Source organism: Ailuropoda melanoleuca, chromosome 2 (genome assembly GCF_002007445.2).
Source record: "Ailuropoda melanoleuca isolate Jingjing chromosome 2, ASM200744v2, whole genome shotgun sequence".
In the NCBI taxonomy this organism is placed as follows: domain Eukaryota; kingdom Metazoa; phylum Chordata; class Mammalia; order Carnivora; family Ursidae; genus Ailuropoda; species Ailuropoda melanoleuca.
The window spans coordinates 108,330,073-108,344,606 of record NC_048219.1 but is presented as its reverse complement, the minus strand read 5'-3'; the positions used below and the strand labels follow the sequence as shown (position 1 = coordinate 108,344,606).

The window sequence follows — 14,534 nt, the reverse complement described above, 5'->3', positions numbered from 1 at the left end:
ATGTTCTCCCTTTTTTACTAGCTCATAGCTCATAGCGAAAATTTTTCCATGTTAATTATCTTTAGATTCTACTTATGAATGGATGGTATATGAAAGAGTTCAGTGGCCAGTGATTAAAAATTAACATAAGTAAAATTAAAACTTTTATCAGAGTGATAAACAGAATGATAAGCGTATTTATCAAAGGATTTTACACAGTTGCATAATCTTAAAATTCATGCATTATATCTTATCTTTTTTTTTTTTTAAGATTTTATTTATTTGACAGGGAGAGACAGAGAAAGCACAAGCAGGGGGGCAACAGGCAGAGGGAGGGAGAAGCAGGCTTCCCGCTGAGCAAGGAGCCCTATGAGGGGCTCGATCCCCCTGGGATCATGACCTGAGCCAACAGACGCTTAACTGACTGGACTACCCAGGCGCCCCTATCTTATCTTTTTTGAAATTATATTTACAAGCTGTAGTATGCCAGGAAACCTTACTAAAATCAGTGTCTGTTGAGCTTATCTATATATTTTGTAATTTTTCTAAAAAAAGGTTTATGGTATGAAAAGGTCTGTATCCTAGTGGGAAAGGAGTTTAACAGAATCTTGGTAAAGATTTTAAGGGATAGTCCTTTTTGTAAGTCCTTTTGAAGAGGAGTGCTAGTAGCAAACACTCAGAAGGGTCAGGTTCTATGAATGGGGGCATTTTTACAATACCGCTGGAGACCTGAGGACAAATGTTTGTGTTCACAGGATCATGTTCTAATTGAGCTCACCCAAGCTGGATTGAAAGGCTCCACAGAAGGAAGTGAGAGCTACGAAGAAGATCCCTACTTGGTAGTTAACCCTAATTACTTGCTTGAAGATTGAGATACTGAAAGTAACTAATAACTGAGAGACTGTGGCCCCTACTTCCTGGCCTGGAGTCCAGATGTAACTCTACTAGCAAGAGAAATGTTTCTGGCAGCAAGGCTTCAGGAAGATTTATTTTGAGGAATAATAATCTAGTTGGTGTCCTATATGGCACATTCCTGTAATATACTTTTATATTAACGTAAGCTATGTTTCTTGTCTAAATGAAGTTGGAACCCAGTGTGTGGTTTCTGTAACCAAGACCTTGTTTTCACACATATAAGAAAAGGTCTATTACTTTTATGGTATGTGAATAACTTTTTACAATCGCCAACTGCTGCTTTTCTTCATCAGAATAAAGTAATGTGCTCTGCAGTTGTCTATTGGATTTAATTCCTCCCTTCTCTAATTACTGCTTTCATCTACAGTTGACCCTTAAATAACATGGAGGTTGGGGGCACCAGATCCCCCAGTCAAAAATCTGTATAACTTTTGACTTCCCAAAGACTTAACTACTAATGGCCTACTGTTGACTGGAAGCCTTACTGATAATATAAATAGTCGATTAGCACATATTTTGTATGTTACATGTATTATAGTATTCTTAAAGTAATACTTTTTCTTTTTTCAGTATTTCGAGGTTATACGGTTTGTCTACAAATTTTTTCAAATTGTTGAAGATCTCTAAAAATTTTTCAATATATTGAAAAAAATCCATGTATGAATGAACCCACACAGTTCAAACTTGAATTATTCGGGGGTTGCGGGGAGCAGCTGTACTCACAAACATGAGTCGTTCCCCTTTTTGTTTAATGTGGGGCAGGTGGGTGGAAGTATATAGCATTACAAGCCTCTAGGATTATGTTCCTGTAAGGAGTCCTTATTAGAGTTAGTATGATGGATAAGGGGCTTTGGAGATTACTTTCCAAGGTTAATCCCAGTTCTGTGTTTTATTTTTTAAGACTGTTTATAAAAATTAAAAGTTTATTGTACTTTTTCATCATTAGGATGTTCATGATGTAGCAGTTCGCACTGTTGCACCTTTTAACAACAGATGGCATTTGGGGGCCTGCAAGACCAGTTAGGGAATGTTTACGTTGTATGTGTGTTCACTAATAATAACTTCACTCTCCAATGGCTTGAAAACAATACGGTGAGGAGGACTGGGAATGAATAGAGAAATTGCACAGTTAGCAGATGCAGACTTCAAAGGTATGTTCCTAATTAAGTAGAAGCTGTTGGGAAGAGGAAACCTCGGGGTATAGGATATCAAGCCTCCTTTTGAGGCAGTTAGGAGATGCTAGCAGAAGGCGCAGACAATAGGCAGGACATTCAGTAACAGGGACAGCAAGAAACTCTGGACAGCAAGAAAGAGCCCCTCTCTGCACTGACTCCCAACATGATAAAATGAGATGGGGAGATCCTGAAAGAAACAGCCTGACAAAAAATTGAACTGTAATTTGATCAAATACTTACCTAAAGGGAAATTTGAAGCGTAGGAAAGATGAGTTTTTTGATGAATGCTCCTGTTACCAATTTTGCCATTTTAATAGGGGCTTCCAGGGCAAGGTGAGGTCATTAGAAATAAAGCCCCAGTTTTTTTATGTCTGAGTAAGTGTGCTTGTATTTCCACACACCCTTTTCTCCTACATGTTACTTGTCAAGGAGGTCAAGTGGCTAATGGATGATGGAGCATGTAAAAGATCCTTATGAAGAAATTAAACAAGTGTTATAGTTGGATAGGCACAACATGTTTCTGAATGGGAAGACTTGAATGTTTTAACTGATCTATAATATATTTCCCACGAAATCCCCACAGATACCCATCAATAAGGAAATGACTGCATAAGTTGTGGTACAACTGTACTGTAGATAAACAAAAATGGGATAAACCTGTATGTTTGAAATGGAAATAACCTCCAGAACACACGGAAAAAAATACAGCCATAGGAGTACCTAAATATATAAAGCAGGTATTACACCCTAAAGGGAGAAATAGGTAGCAATACAGTAATGGAGACTTAAGTACCCACTTTGATCAATGAATAGATAATCCAGACAAAATACCAGTAAGGAAACATTGACTTTAAATGACCTATTAGAACAGATGGACTCCACAGGCTTCTACAGGATAGTCCATCCCAAAGTAACAACACACGTTCTTAAGCACACAAGAAACATTCTCCGAGGCAGATCATGTTATGCAACAAAATAAGTCAATAAATTTAAGAAGGTTGAAATCATCAAGCATCTATTCTGACCGTAATATAGTGTGAAACTAGAAATCAATTACAGAAGAAAACGGGAGGCGCTTGGGTGGCTCAGTTGGTTAAGCATCTGCCTTTGGCTCGGGTTGTGATCCCAGGGTCCTGGGATTGAGTCTGGTGTCGGGCTCCCTGCTCCACAGGGACTCTGCTTCTCCCTCTGCCCCTCCTCCCACTCACTCTCTCAATCTCTCTCTCTCACTCAAATAAGTAAAACCTTAAAAAAAACTGGCAAATCAACAAGTATGCAGAGATTAAACATGCTACCAAACAACCAATTTCAGAGAAGAAACCAAAATTCTAAAATACCTTGAGACAAATGGAAATACGACATATAAAAATTTATGGAATGCAGCAAAAGCTGTTCAAAGAGGGAACTTATTTTTTTTGTTTTATTGATTTAAGTCATCTCTACACCTAACATGGGACTCAAATTCATTACCCCGAGATCAAGAGTCACACAGTCTTCCAACTGAGCCAGCCAGGCGTCCCTAAGAGGCAACTTTATAGGGATAAATAGCTACATCAAGAATCATCTCAAACAACCTAACCTACATCTCAAAGATCTAGAAAAGAACAAATGTTAGTGGAAGGAAGGAAATAACAGAGGAAATAAAGACTGAAATAACAATAAAAAAGCTCAATGAAACGGCTGGTTTTTGAAAAGAGGAAAAAGATAAACCTTTAACTAGACTCAGCAAGAAAAAAAGAGGACTCAAAATCCAAAGAGAGACATTAAAACTGATAGCACAGAAATACAAAGGATCCTTAAGAGACTTACTGTGAGCAATTGTACACAAATAGAACAACCTAGAAAAAATAAATTCCTGGAAATATACAACCTACCAAGACTAAGTCATAAATAGAAAATCTGAACAGACCAATTACTAATAAGGAGTTTGAATTAATAATCAAAAACCTCCCACAAACAAAAGTCCAGGATTATATGGATTCAATAGTGAATTCTACCAAACATTTGAAGAAAATTAATGCCAGTCCTTCCAAAAAATAAGAGAGAAGGGAACACATAAACTTGTTTTACAAGACCAGCATTACCCTAATACCAAAATCAGACAAGGTCACCAAATGAAAAAATTACAGGCAATGTCTCTGAAGAACACTGATGCAAAAGTCCTTACCATAATATTAGTACACCAAATTTAAAAATACATTAAAAGGATCATACACCATGTTCAAGTGGGATTTGTTCCAGGAAAGTGCAACATCTCCAAATCAATCAATGTGATACGCCACATTAACAAAATGAAGGACAAAAATCATATGACCACCTTAGTAGATGAAGAAAAAAGCACTTGACAAAATTCAACATCCATTTATGATAAAAACTCAACAAAGTGGGTGTAGAGGGAATGTACCTCAACATAATAAAGGCCATTTACAACAAGCCCACAGCTAACATCATACTCAAATGGCGAAAAGCTGAAAACTTTTCATCTAAGGTCAGGAAGGAGACAAAATGCCCACTCTCACCACTTTTATTCAATATAGTACTAGAAGTTCAAGAGCAATTAGGCAAGAAAATGAAATGAAAGGAATCCAAATGAGAAAGGAAGATGTAAAACTGTCACTATTTGCAGATGATAAGATATCACATACAGAAAACTCTAGAGACTCCACCAAAAAAACTTGGAAGGAATCAACAAATTGAGTAAAGTTGTAGCATACAAAGTCAATATGCAAAAATGTGTTGAATTTCTATACACTAACAATAAATTATCAGAAAGAGAAATTAAGAAAATCTCACAATTGCATCAAGAATAAAATACCTAGGAATAAATTTAACCAAAGATGTGAAAGACCTGTTTTCTGAAAACCATAAGACATTGATGAAGTAAATTGAAGAAGATACAAATAAATGGGAAGATATTCCATGCTCATGAATTGGAAGAATTAACATTGTTAAGATGTCCATACTACCCAATTTATGGATTTAATGTAATCCCTATCAAAATTCCAATGGCATTTTTCATAGAAATAGAACAAACAATTCTAAAATGTATATGGAAACACAAAAGGCCCTGACCAGCCAAAACAATCTTGAGAAAGAAAAACAAAGCTGGAGGTATCACACTCCCTAATTTCAAACTGTATTACAAAGCTGTAGTAATCAAAATAGTATGGTATTGGCCTAAAAACAGATGCACACACAGGTCAATGGAACAAAATAGCCCAGAAATAAACCCACACATATATGGTATAACATGAACAGCTAACTATCCCCTCTAAACAGAAAAATGAGAAATCAACAAGGAGATAATATTTTCATCTTTCAAAGTGTCAAAAATGTGAAGTTTTATAACAGGTGCTAGCAAAGCAGAGATTTAGGCATCCTTCTAACATTAGGTAGGATTTAAATTTGAAGAAGCCTATTTTGGAAGACTATTTGGATTTCAATCAAAATTCTAAATGTGTATAATATTGAGTCTGGAACTTAATTTCTAAGACTCTGTCTTGAAATGGTCATACATATAGACAATGATGTATAGATATAGATATTCATTTGCAACACATTAAAATTAGGGATTAACCAGTGTTCTATATACTAGAGGTTCAATTAGGGTACATCCTTATGTGTGCTATGCATCTGTTAAAAAGAAGTGGTTCTATATATTCTGATACAAACAGAATTCCAGAAGCTGTTAAGTGGAAAAAAAGAAATCCGAGGAACAATGCATAAGGCATAATCCCATATATATTAAATTATGTTTAAAATGTTATACACTTACATATGTTTGCACTTGTATATATATTTAGTAATAGCATTCATTGAGGTGCATTGTTCTAAACATGCTAAAGAATGATCTCATTTCATTCTCACAATTTACCTGTTCACCATTGTTACCAATGAGAAAACAGAAGCATGGAGAAATGAAGTAACTTTCACCAGATAAGATTTAAACCCAGGCATTCTGACTCCTGAATAACCATTAAACTACAGAAAGAAAGAAAACTGGAAGGAAGCAGTTTTGAGCAGTTTTCCTTCCTTACCTGAGAAAGGAAAGGAGGATTAGGGAAGGGGAATTTGCAGGTTTTTCATGTTTCTATATTTGAATCCTTTACACAAGGTGTTAGTCATTTACTTATATATATTTCTTTAAGTTTCATAATTTTTTAAAAGATTTTATTTTAGAGAGAGAGCAGGGGGAAGGGCAGAGGGAGAGGGAGAGAATCTCAAGCAGACTCTGTGCTGAGTGCTCTGCGCAATTTGGGGCTCGATCCCAGGACCCCAAGATCGTGACCTGAGCCAAAACCAAGAGCCCAACACTTAACAACTGAGCCAACCAGGCACCCCTAGTTACAAATTTTTAAGGTGGAAAAAAGGCTTGACAAGGGACTTGCCTTTTTTCTATTATGTAAATGAATTTTGAAATAATTTGTAATTAAGCAAAAAACATGGAGAACTTTTCCCCTTCAGACATTTTCCAGGTTCATCTGCTTAAATTATGTGTGATGTTTGAGGTTTTTGTGTTATCTCTATGGTCTTGAAATTTTTGATATTATGCTGGTAAGTCGTGTACTGATCTCATTACCATAGATAACCCAGTTAAATATTAAGTGTTAATAATCACTTAGCATTTTACAACCTAGCTGTTGTTATAAAGTAAGGACTCCATATACTTCCTAACAGGTCCTCGAAAATGGAGCTGGCTTGGAATTCAGTCTTTATTGTCCTCCTAAGCTTTTCATGCTGGGGGTTAGATTGGAAATCTGATAGAAACTTCATTTCAGCGGCTGGTCCTCTCACCAATGACTTGCTGTACAACCTGAGCGGTCCATTGGGAACCCAGGGTTCTAATTGTACAGCAGAGGACAAAAGCATTTATGTTTGTCAACAACCACTGCCTGCTTTCCTGCCAGAGTACTTCGGTAGTGTTCATGCCAGTGAGATCACCCATTATAAAGTATTTCTGCCGTGGGCACAACTTCTCCCAGCAGGAAGCTCCAAGAACCCAGACACCAAAACAGTGCAGTGCTACCGGCGATTCCTTGAGACCCTCAAGATGGCGCAGCTTCAGCCCCTGGTCGTTCTGCATCACCAGACCCTCCCCGCCAGCACTGTCCAGAGAAGTGAAGTCTTTGCTGATCTCTTCGCAGACTATGCCACATTCGCCTTCCACTCCTTTGGGGACCTGGTCAAAATCTGGTTCACATTCAGTGACTTGGAGGAGGTGATAAAAGAGCTTCCCCAACAGGAATCAAGATCTTCACGTCTCCAGACCCTCACGGATGCCCACAGAAGAGCCTATGAGATTTACCATGAAAAATATGCTTCTCAAGGTAAGTACACACAACCCTGATGGCTGACCCACTAGCAGCCTTCATTACCCACCTTCCCGCAACCTCCGTAAAGCAGTACGTGGCATGTCTTCCCACTCCCCTTCAATAATCTTGTCATATGTATTCATTAGTGAAAAGATAACATTGTACTGGAAGCTTCCCAATGGACAGAGGCAGAGGTAGCTTATATCACATAGTGCCCAGGATTTCCTTTGAAAATATGTTTTAAGCACTCCTTCCCCAGTCTCGAGTCTGGGCCACCATGTAGTATCCTTCTGCCCTTCCTTCTCCAGTCCTACCTCCCTGGCTCTCCAAGGCTTCCAGATTGCCTGTCCTTCCTCAGTCTCCCCTTTTGCTCATGCAAAGCAAGTTATGCATTCCAGCTGAAGTTTTCATTCCAGCAAAGAAGACAGACAAAATAGTGATATACTGATAGGTAGTGAGAAGAACGTAATTGCAATTGTCCATATTCCTTCTTGAAAGCTAATTCTGATTCAGGTTCTAATACAGTAAGTTTGGGCGGGACCAGTACCTTAGTGATTTTAATAAATTACTAGGTGAAGTAATCTCCTCCCCGCTTGTGCTCTCTCTTGCTATTTCTCTCTTTCAGATAAATAAATAAATTTTTAAAAAGATTTTATTTATTTATTTGACAGAGAGACAGCCAGCGAGAGAGGGAACACAAGCAGGGGGAGTGGGAGAGGAAGAAGCAGGCTCCCAGCAGAGGAGCCTGATGTGGGGCTCGATCCCAGAACGCCAGGATCACGCCCTGAGCCGAAGGCAGACGCTTAACGACTGTGCTACCCAGGTGCCCCAATAAATGAAATATTTTTTAAAAAATAAAATAATATATATAAATGAGAGCAATATTTATTTATTTAAAGATTTTATTTATTTATTCAAGAGAGAACGAGAAGGGGGAGGGTTAGAAGGAGAAGAAAACTCCCTGCTCACGGGGAGCCCAATGTGGGATTTCGATCCCAGGACTCTGGGATCACGACCTGAGCCGAAGGCAGAGGCTTGACCAAATGAGTCACCCAGGCGCCCCATATATGTTATTCTATACATAAGTTTAATTTTCACCATTATGAATTACATTGCAGTGAATGTTCCTATATATAAACCTCTGCCTACCTTCCGATGAATTCCTTCTGATTCTTAGAATTGAAATTACTAGGTCATGGGGCACCTGGATGGCTCAGTCTGTTAAGTGCATTTGGCTTAGGTTATGATCTCAAGGTTCTGGGATCAAGCCCCACATCAAGCTCCCTGCTCAGAGGGGAATCTTTTTTTTTTAATTAAGTAATAATTTTTTATTATGTTATGTTAGTCACCATATAGAACATCCTTAGTTTTTGATGTAGTGTTCCATGATCAGCGGGGAATCTGCTTCTCTCTCTGCCTCTGCTTCTCCCCCCAACTTGTGCTCTCTCTCTCTCAAATAAATAAATGAAATCTTAAAAAAAAAAAAAAAGGAAAGGAAAAGAAAAGAAAAGAAAAGAAAAGAAAAGAAAAGAAAAGAAAAGAAAAGAAAAAAGAAATTACTGGGTCAAAAACTGTGCATTCTTTAAGACTTTAAAGCATGTTGCTGAATTATCTTCCAGAAAGTTTTAATCATGTATACCAACAGTTGTAAAACTGCTCTAACCCTACTCAGCCTGTCTTCCATGATGTAATCATTTTTGTTATTGGTAAATTTGACAATGGAAAACTATGATCTCCTTATATGCTTCATTTGCATGTATTTGATTATAAAGAGATCAAACATTTTTTCTATGTTAAAAATGAAAGCAGGGCAAGGGAAGAAAGAGTGTGAGTGTGGGCAGGGACATTTCAGACAGGGGTGTCAGGAAGGTCGTCCTCAGAGAGGACAGCAAGGAAGGGACCAAGCAAATGGATTGGACAAGAGGATTCCAGGTGGAGAGAAGAGCCCCTGCAGGGAGACAGCGACAAGCCCAGCAGTCAGTTTAGTGAGCTGGGAGTAGAGGGTAGGAGATGAGGAGAGGCTGAATTTGAAACCGGATTCTTTGGAAAGAAGGAACCCTCCTTGGGGTGGGTGAGCAAGTAAACGTTTGTTGGTTGTAATCCTACTAAGGAAGCACCGGGTAAATGAACTTTGAAAGAAGGCAAGACTGAACTTGGTTCATCTCAAACAAAGGAAAATCTATCTTGTTTTGAAGACAGACTCCATAGACTTATTTTGATTCTAAAACTATATAAACATGTTATTAAAATGTTTGCGGATTCCATTTTTAATCGTCATCAGGTTACTAAAGACTGTTTTTTAAGCTCATATTTTCCTTTTCTTCTTCTGCTCATTTCTCCCAGACTTCATTTTGTGTTTCATCAATATCACTAGATTTTCTACCCCAATATAATGCAGGACACAAAATAAATTCTTTTTCCAGTCTCCTTCCTATTCCAAAAGGTGGTTTTTCTTCTTTCTTTCTCTCTCTTAGTCTCCCCTCCCTTTTTAGTCCAATCCGATAGCCTTTTGTTCTTTTTAAAATATATCACCTAATACACAGAAAAAAGTTGTATAAAATATGTTGGTTAAAAGCAAAATACTATTAAAAAATTACTGAACTGCTTTTTAAAAAAAAAAAAAGGCGAAATACTATAACAAATACCCATAGAGTGACTTCTCAATCCAACAATTAGAATACCACCTTGGACCAACTAGGGTGGCTGTAGTAAAAACAAAACAACAAAAACAAGTGTTGGCAATGATGTAGAGAAATTGGAACCCACACCACTGGTGGGAATGAATGATGGTGCGGGTGTTTTGGAAAACAGTCTGGCAGTTTCTCAAACAGATAAACTTTAGAGTTACCCTGTGACTCAACGATTCCTCTCCTAGGTATATGTCCAAGAGAAATGAAAACAAATGCCCGGGAGAAAACTTATCACAAACATTCATAACAGCATTTTTCATAATAACCCAAAATGGAAACAACACTAATGTCCCTCAACTGATGGATAAACAACATGTGGTATATACATAAAATGGAATATTATTTACCCAAAAAGGAATGATACGTGCCACAGCACAGATGTACCTTGGAGACATTAAGCTAAGTGAAAGCAGCTAATCAGAAAAGACCACATATTATATGATTTCATTTATATTAAGTCCCCATAATAGGCATAGAGCCACTACAGTAGATTAGCATGTCTAGGGCTTGAAGAGAGAACGGGAAGTGACTGCTAATGGATAAGAAATTTCTTTTTTGGTGATGAAACTGTTTTAGAATTAGTGGATATGATTGCACAGCTTTGTAAATATACTAAAAACTACTGAACTGTATACTTTAAAGATTTTATTTTTAAGTAGTCTCTGTACCCAACAAGAGGCTCCAACTATCATCCTACTGTCCCCATTCCCCTCTCTCATCTCAGCCCCAAACAACCACTAATAAACTTCCTGTCTCTATAGATTTCCCTGTTGCGAACATTTCGTATGAATGGAATAATATAATATGCGGTCTTTTGTGACTACCGCTATTGGGATTTGTTGGAGGTTTCTCTCATGGATAGGTTGAGATTATGAGTTTGAGGAAGGAAGATTACAGAATAAAGTGCTGCTTTCATCATGTCATATCAAGGGTACATACTATCAACGTGACTTACACTGTCGATGTCCCTGATCGCCTCATTGAGATTGTATTTGTCAGGTATCCCTAGCGTAAAGTTACTCTTTTAACCTCCCTTCCACACTGCACTCTTTGGAAAGAAGTCACCATACACAGCTCACACTTAATGATTGGAGAGTTATGCTCCCTCCTTTTTTTTTTTTTTAAAGTAGGCTCCACGCCCAGTGATCTCACAACTCTGAGATCAAGAGTTGGATGCTCTACCGACTGAGCCAGCCAGGTGCCCCGAGTTATGCTCCCTCTAATAAGTAGTTTTTAAAAGTTATTTTCTAGGGGCACCTGGCTGGCTCAGTCAGTTAAGCATCTCCCTTCAGCTCAGGTCATGATCCTGGTGTCCTGGGATCAAGCCCTGCATTAGGCTCCTTGCTCAGCAGGGAGTCTGCTTATCCCTCTCCCTCTGCCCCTGCTTGTGTTCTCTTTTTCTCTCAAATAAATAAAATCTTTAAAAAAATAAAAAAGTTATTTTTTAAACTTAACTAAGGAGGCAAAAGACTTGTACACTGAAAATTTTAAAACATTGCTGAAAGAAGGTAAAGAAAACAAAAACAAATGGAAAGACATCCTTTGTTCATGGATTGGAAGACTTAATATTGTTGAGATTTCAGTACTTCCCAAAGCAATATACAGAGTCAATGAAATCCCTGTCAAAATCCTAGGGACGGTTTTTGCAAAAAATAGAAAAATCCATCCTTAAATATGCATGGAATCTCAAAGGGACCCCAAACAGCCAAAACGATCTTGAAAATGAACAAAGTTGGAAGACTCACATTTCCTGATTTAAAATTTTTCTACAAAGCTACAGTAATCAAAATAGTGTGGTACTAGCGTAAGGACAGACATATATACCTATGGAATTAAATAGAAAGCCCACAAATAAACCCTTCCCTATATGGCCAAATGATTTTCTACAAAAGTGTGAAGGCTTTTCAGTGGGGAAAAGAGAGTCTTTTCAACGAGTGTTCCTGGGAAAACTGAACATCCATTGTATGTGGAACAAAATTGACCCCTTACCTTGTACTATATACACAAATCAACTCAATCGTTAAGAATGCTCAATCATTATGGAAAGCAAATCAAAACCACAATGAGATATCACTTCACATCCATAAGAATAGCTGTTATTTTTGAAAGCAGAAAATCACGGGTGTTGGTGAAAATATAGAGAAATTGTAATCTTTATGCATTGCTGACAGGAGTGTGAAATGATGTAGCCAGTATTGAAAAGAGTATGGCAGTTCCTCAAAAAATTAAACATAAAATTACCACATCATCTAGCACTTGTGGGGACATACACAAAAGAACTGAAAGCAGGGACTTATACGGGTATTTATACCCCTATGTTCATAGCAGTGTTATTTACACAGCCAAAAGGTGGAAATAACCCAAATGCCCATGGATGGATGAAGGGATAAACAAAATGTGCTATTTACGTACAATGGAATATTATTTGATATTAAAAAGATGTGAAATTCTGACACATACCGTAACACGGATGAACCTTGAAGACATTATGCTAAGTGAAATATGCCAGTCACAAAAGGACAATTACTGTAGGATTCCACATACACGAAGGACCTACAATCATCAACTTCACAGAGACAGGAAGTAGAATACTGGTTACCAGGGACAGGGAAATGGGGAGTTCCCTGTTCAATGAACACAGAGTTTTAGTTTGGGTTGATGGAAAAGTTTTGAAGATAGATGGTGGTGATGATTGCACAACAAAGTGAATGTACTTAATGCCACTGAAATGTACACTTAAAAAATTTAATGGTGTGGCGCCTGGGTGACTCAGTCAATTGAGCTTCCAACTCTTGATTTTGGCTCAGGTTGTGGTCTCGAGGTCATGGGCTCGAGCATTTTGTCAGGCTCCACATTCAGCATGGAGTCTGTTCGTCCCTCTCCCTCTGCTCCTCCCCCTGCTTGAGCTCTCTCACTCTCTCTCTCAAATAAGTAAAATCTTTTTTAAAAAATTAATAGTAGTTTAATTGGTTGCTGGGTGGCTCAGTCAATTGAGCTTCCAACTCTTGATTTAGGCTCAGGTCATGATCTCAGGTCGTGAGATCGAGCCCTGCATCGGGCTTTCCATTCAGTAGAGAGTCCGCTTGAGATTCTCTCTCTCCTCTCCCTCTGCCCTTCCCCGAACCCTAGCCCCTCCTCATAAAAATAATAAATAAATAAAAATAAAAATTTAATGGTTAATTTTCTGTTATATATATTTTACCAGAATTTTTTAAAAGTTAGTTTCTAATCTTTCTATATTCATGATTATAAACCTACTATTTATGTGTTCAATGTGCTGTCTCTGGGGAGGATTCAATAGAAGAGAGGATTCTTGGCAAAGTTGGAGGTTGGGGGTAGCGGGAACAACCCTCTCATGGGAAGAGTAGAATTGCACACAGCATCCCCCACTTGTACAACACTAGGATGCAACCCAGGATAACCCTAATAATACCAGCCTACCCAAGAAGTAGTAGTAACTTGAAGCATTGGTATTGGCAGTTCAGTATTGGCCAGATTACTTTATTGGCTCATTTGAGGCAAAGGGGGAAGGAGCAAAAGGAAAGGGGCTATTTTTTGTAAACAACTGCAATGGTTTTTAACGGGATGACTTCCCTTTGTGGTGGAAACAGGTGAGGTTATCCTTAGTGAGGTCTAGCAAAGCCTAGTAGGGACACGAACTTACATGATACTATGCAGTGATTTTCTACACAGGCTTAAAACAGTTAATCTTCAATGCCCTGCAAATACCAATTTTGAGCTCTATATGCATGAACACCTACCTTTAATTACGTCCAACAAATTATCCTAAAGCAGAGCAATTACCCCGCTTTCAGTCCCATAGGAAACATGAGCCGCAAGCTTAGAGTGAGAATCTGGTTTTGAGTAATCTGCCTTTTGCAGTATTTTAAGAAGTATAGTTTATGCTTGCACTGGGGCTAGGCTGGCAACCATGGTGGGGAAGTTTGATTATTCTGTATGATATAAGAATTTCTGGAACTTCAAGTACATTTGTTCACTCTAATTCTAAAAGCTTGCAGAGTCAAATAGAAATGATTTGTGTACTCTTGTTTCATTTCATTGGTCTAGAGATGACACTAAACTGTACATTTTTAAATGTTAAGCACAAGCTGTATGTTCCAGATGTGCTGATGTGATAATGACGAGAGCACGGGAATCTGTGAAAGGAGAAACGGAACCACCAGGCACGATCACTGAGTAACTAGATAATGACGCTATCTTATCAGACGAGGGCTGAACGTCTCTAAATGATATTCCCCACTCAGAAGATTTCAGAGTTCTATCATGTTTATTAAAATAAGCTCCTTTGGGGGCACCCGGCTGGCTCAGTTTGAAAAGCAAGCGACTCTTGATCTTGGGGGTTCTGAGTTCGAGACCCACATTGGGCATAAAGATTATGGGGGGGTGGGGGAAAGCCAATCACTCTTGTAGTTGTTAGTGGTGGTTTCACTGTTTTAGGAGAT

At 38.2% G+C, this 14,534-nt stretch overlaps 2 protein-coding genes across 2 annotated transcripts in view; both read left to right on the top strand.

Annotated features, from left to right (window-relative positions):
* Positions 1-1,208, top strand: part of MCM6 (minichromosome maintenance complex component 6) — a 33,378-nt gene extending 32,170 nt beyond the window's left edge. The window contains 1 exon segment of the mRNA XM_002930274.4: positions 735-1,208. Within this exon segment, the coding sequence (XP_002930320.1) occupies positions 735-851 (117 nt within the window). The 3' untranslated portion in view covers positions 852-1,208.
* Positions 1,209-6,756: 5,548 nt separating this feature from the next.
* LCT (lactase) overlaps positions 6,757-14,534 on the top strand; it is a 50,065-nt gene continuing 42,287 nt past the window's right edge. The window contains exon 1 of the mRNA XM_002930273.4: positions 6,757-7,396. Coding sequence (XP_002930319.2) covers positions 6,757-7,396 — 640 coding nt within the window. The remainder of the gene's footprint in view (positions 7,397-14,534) is intronic.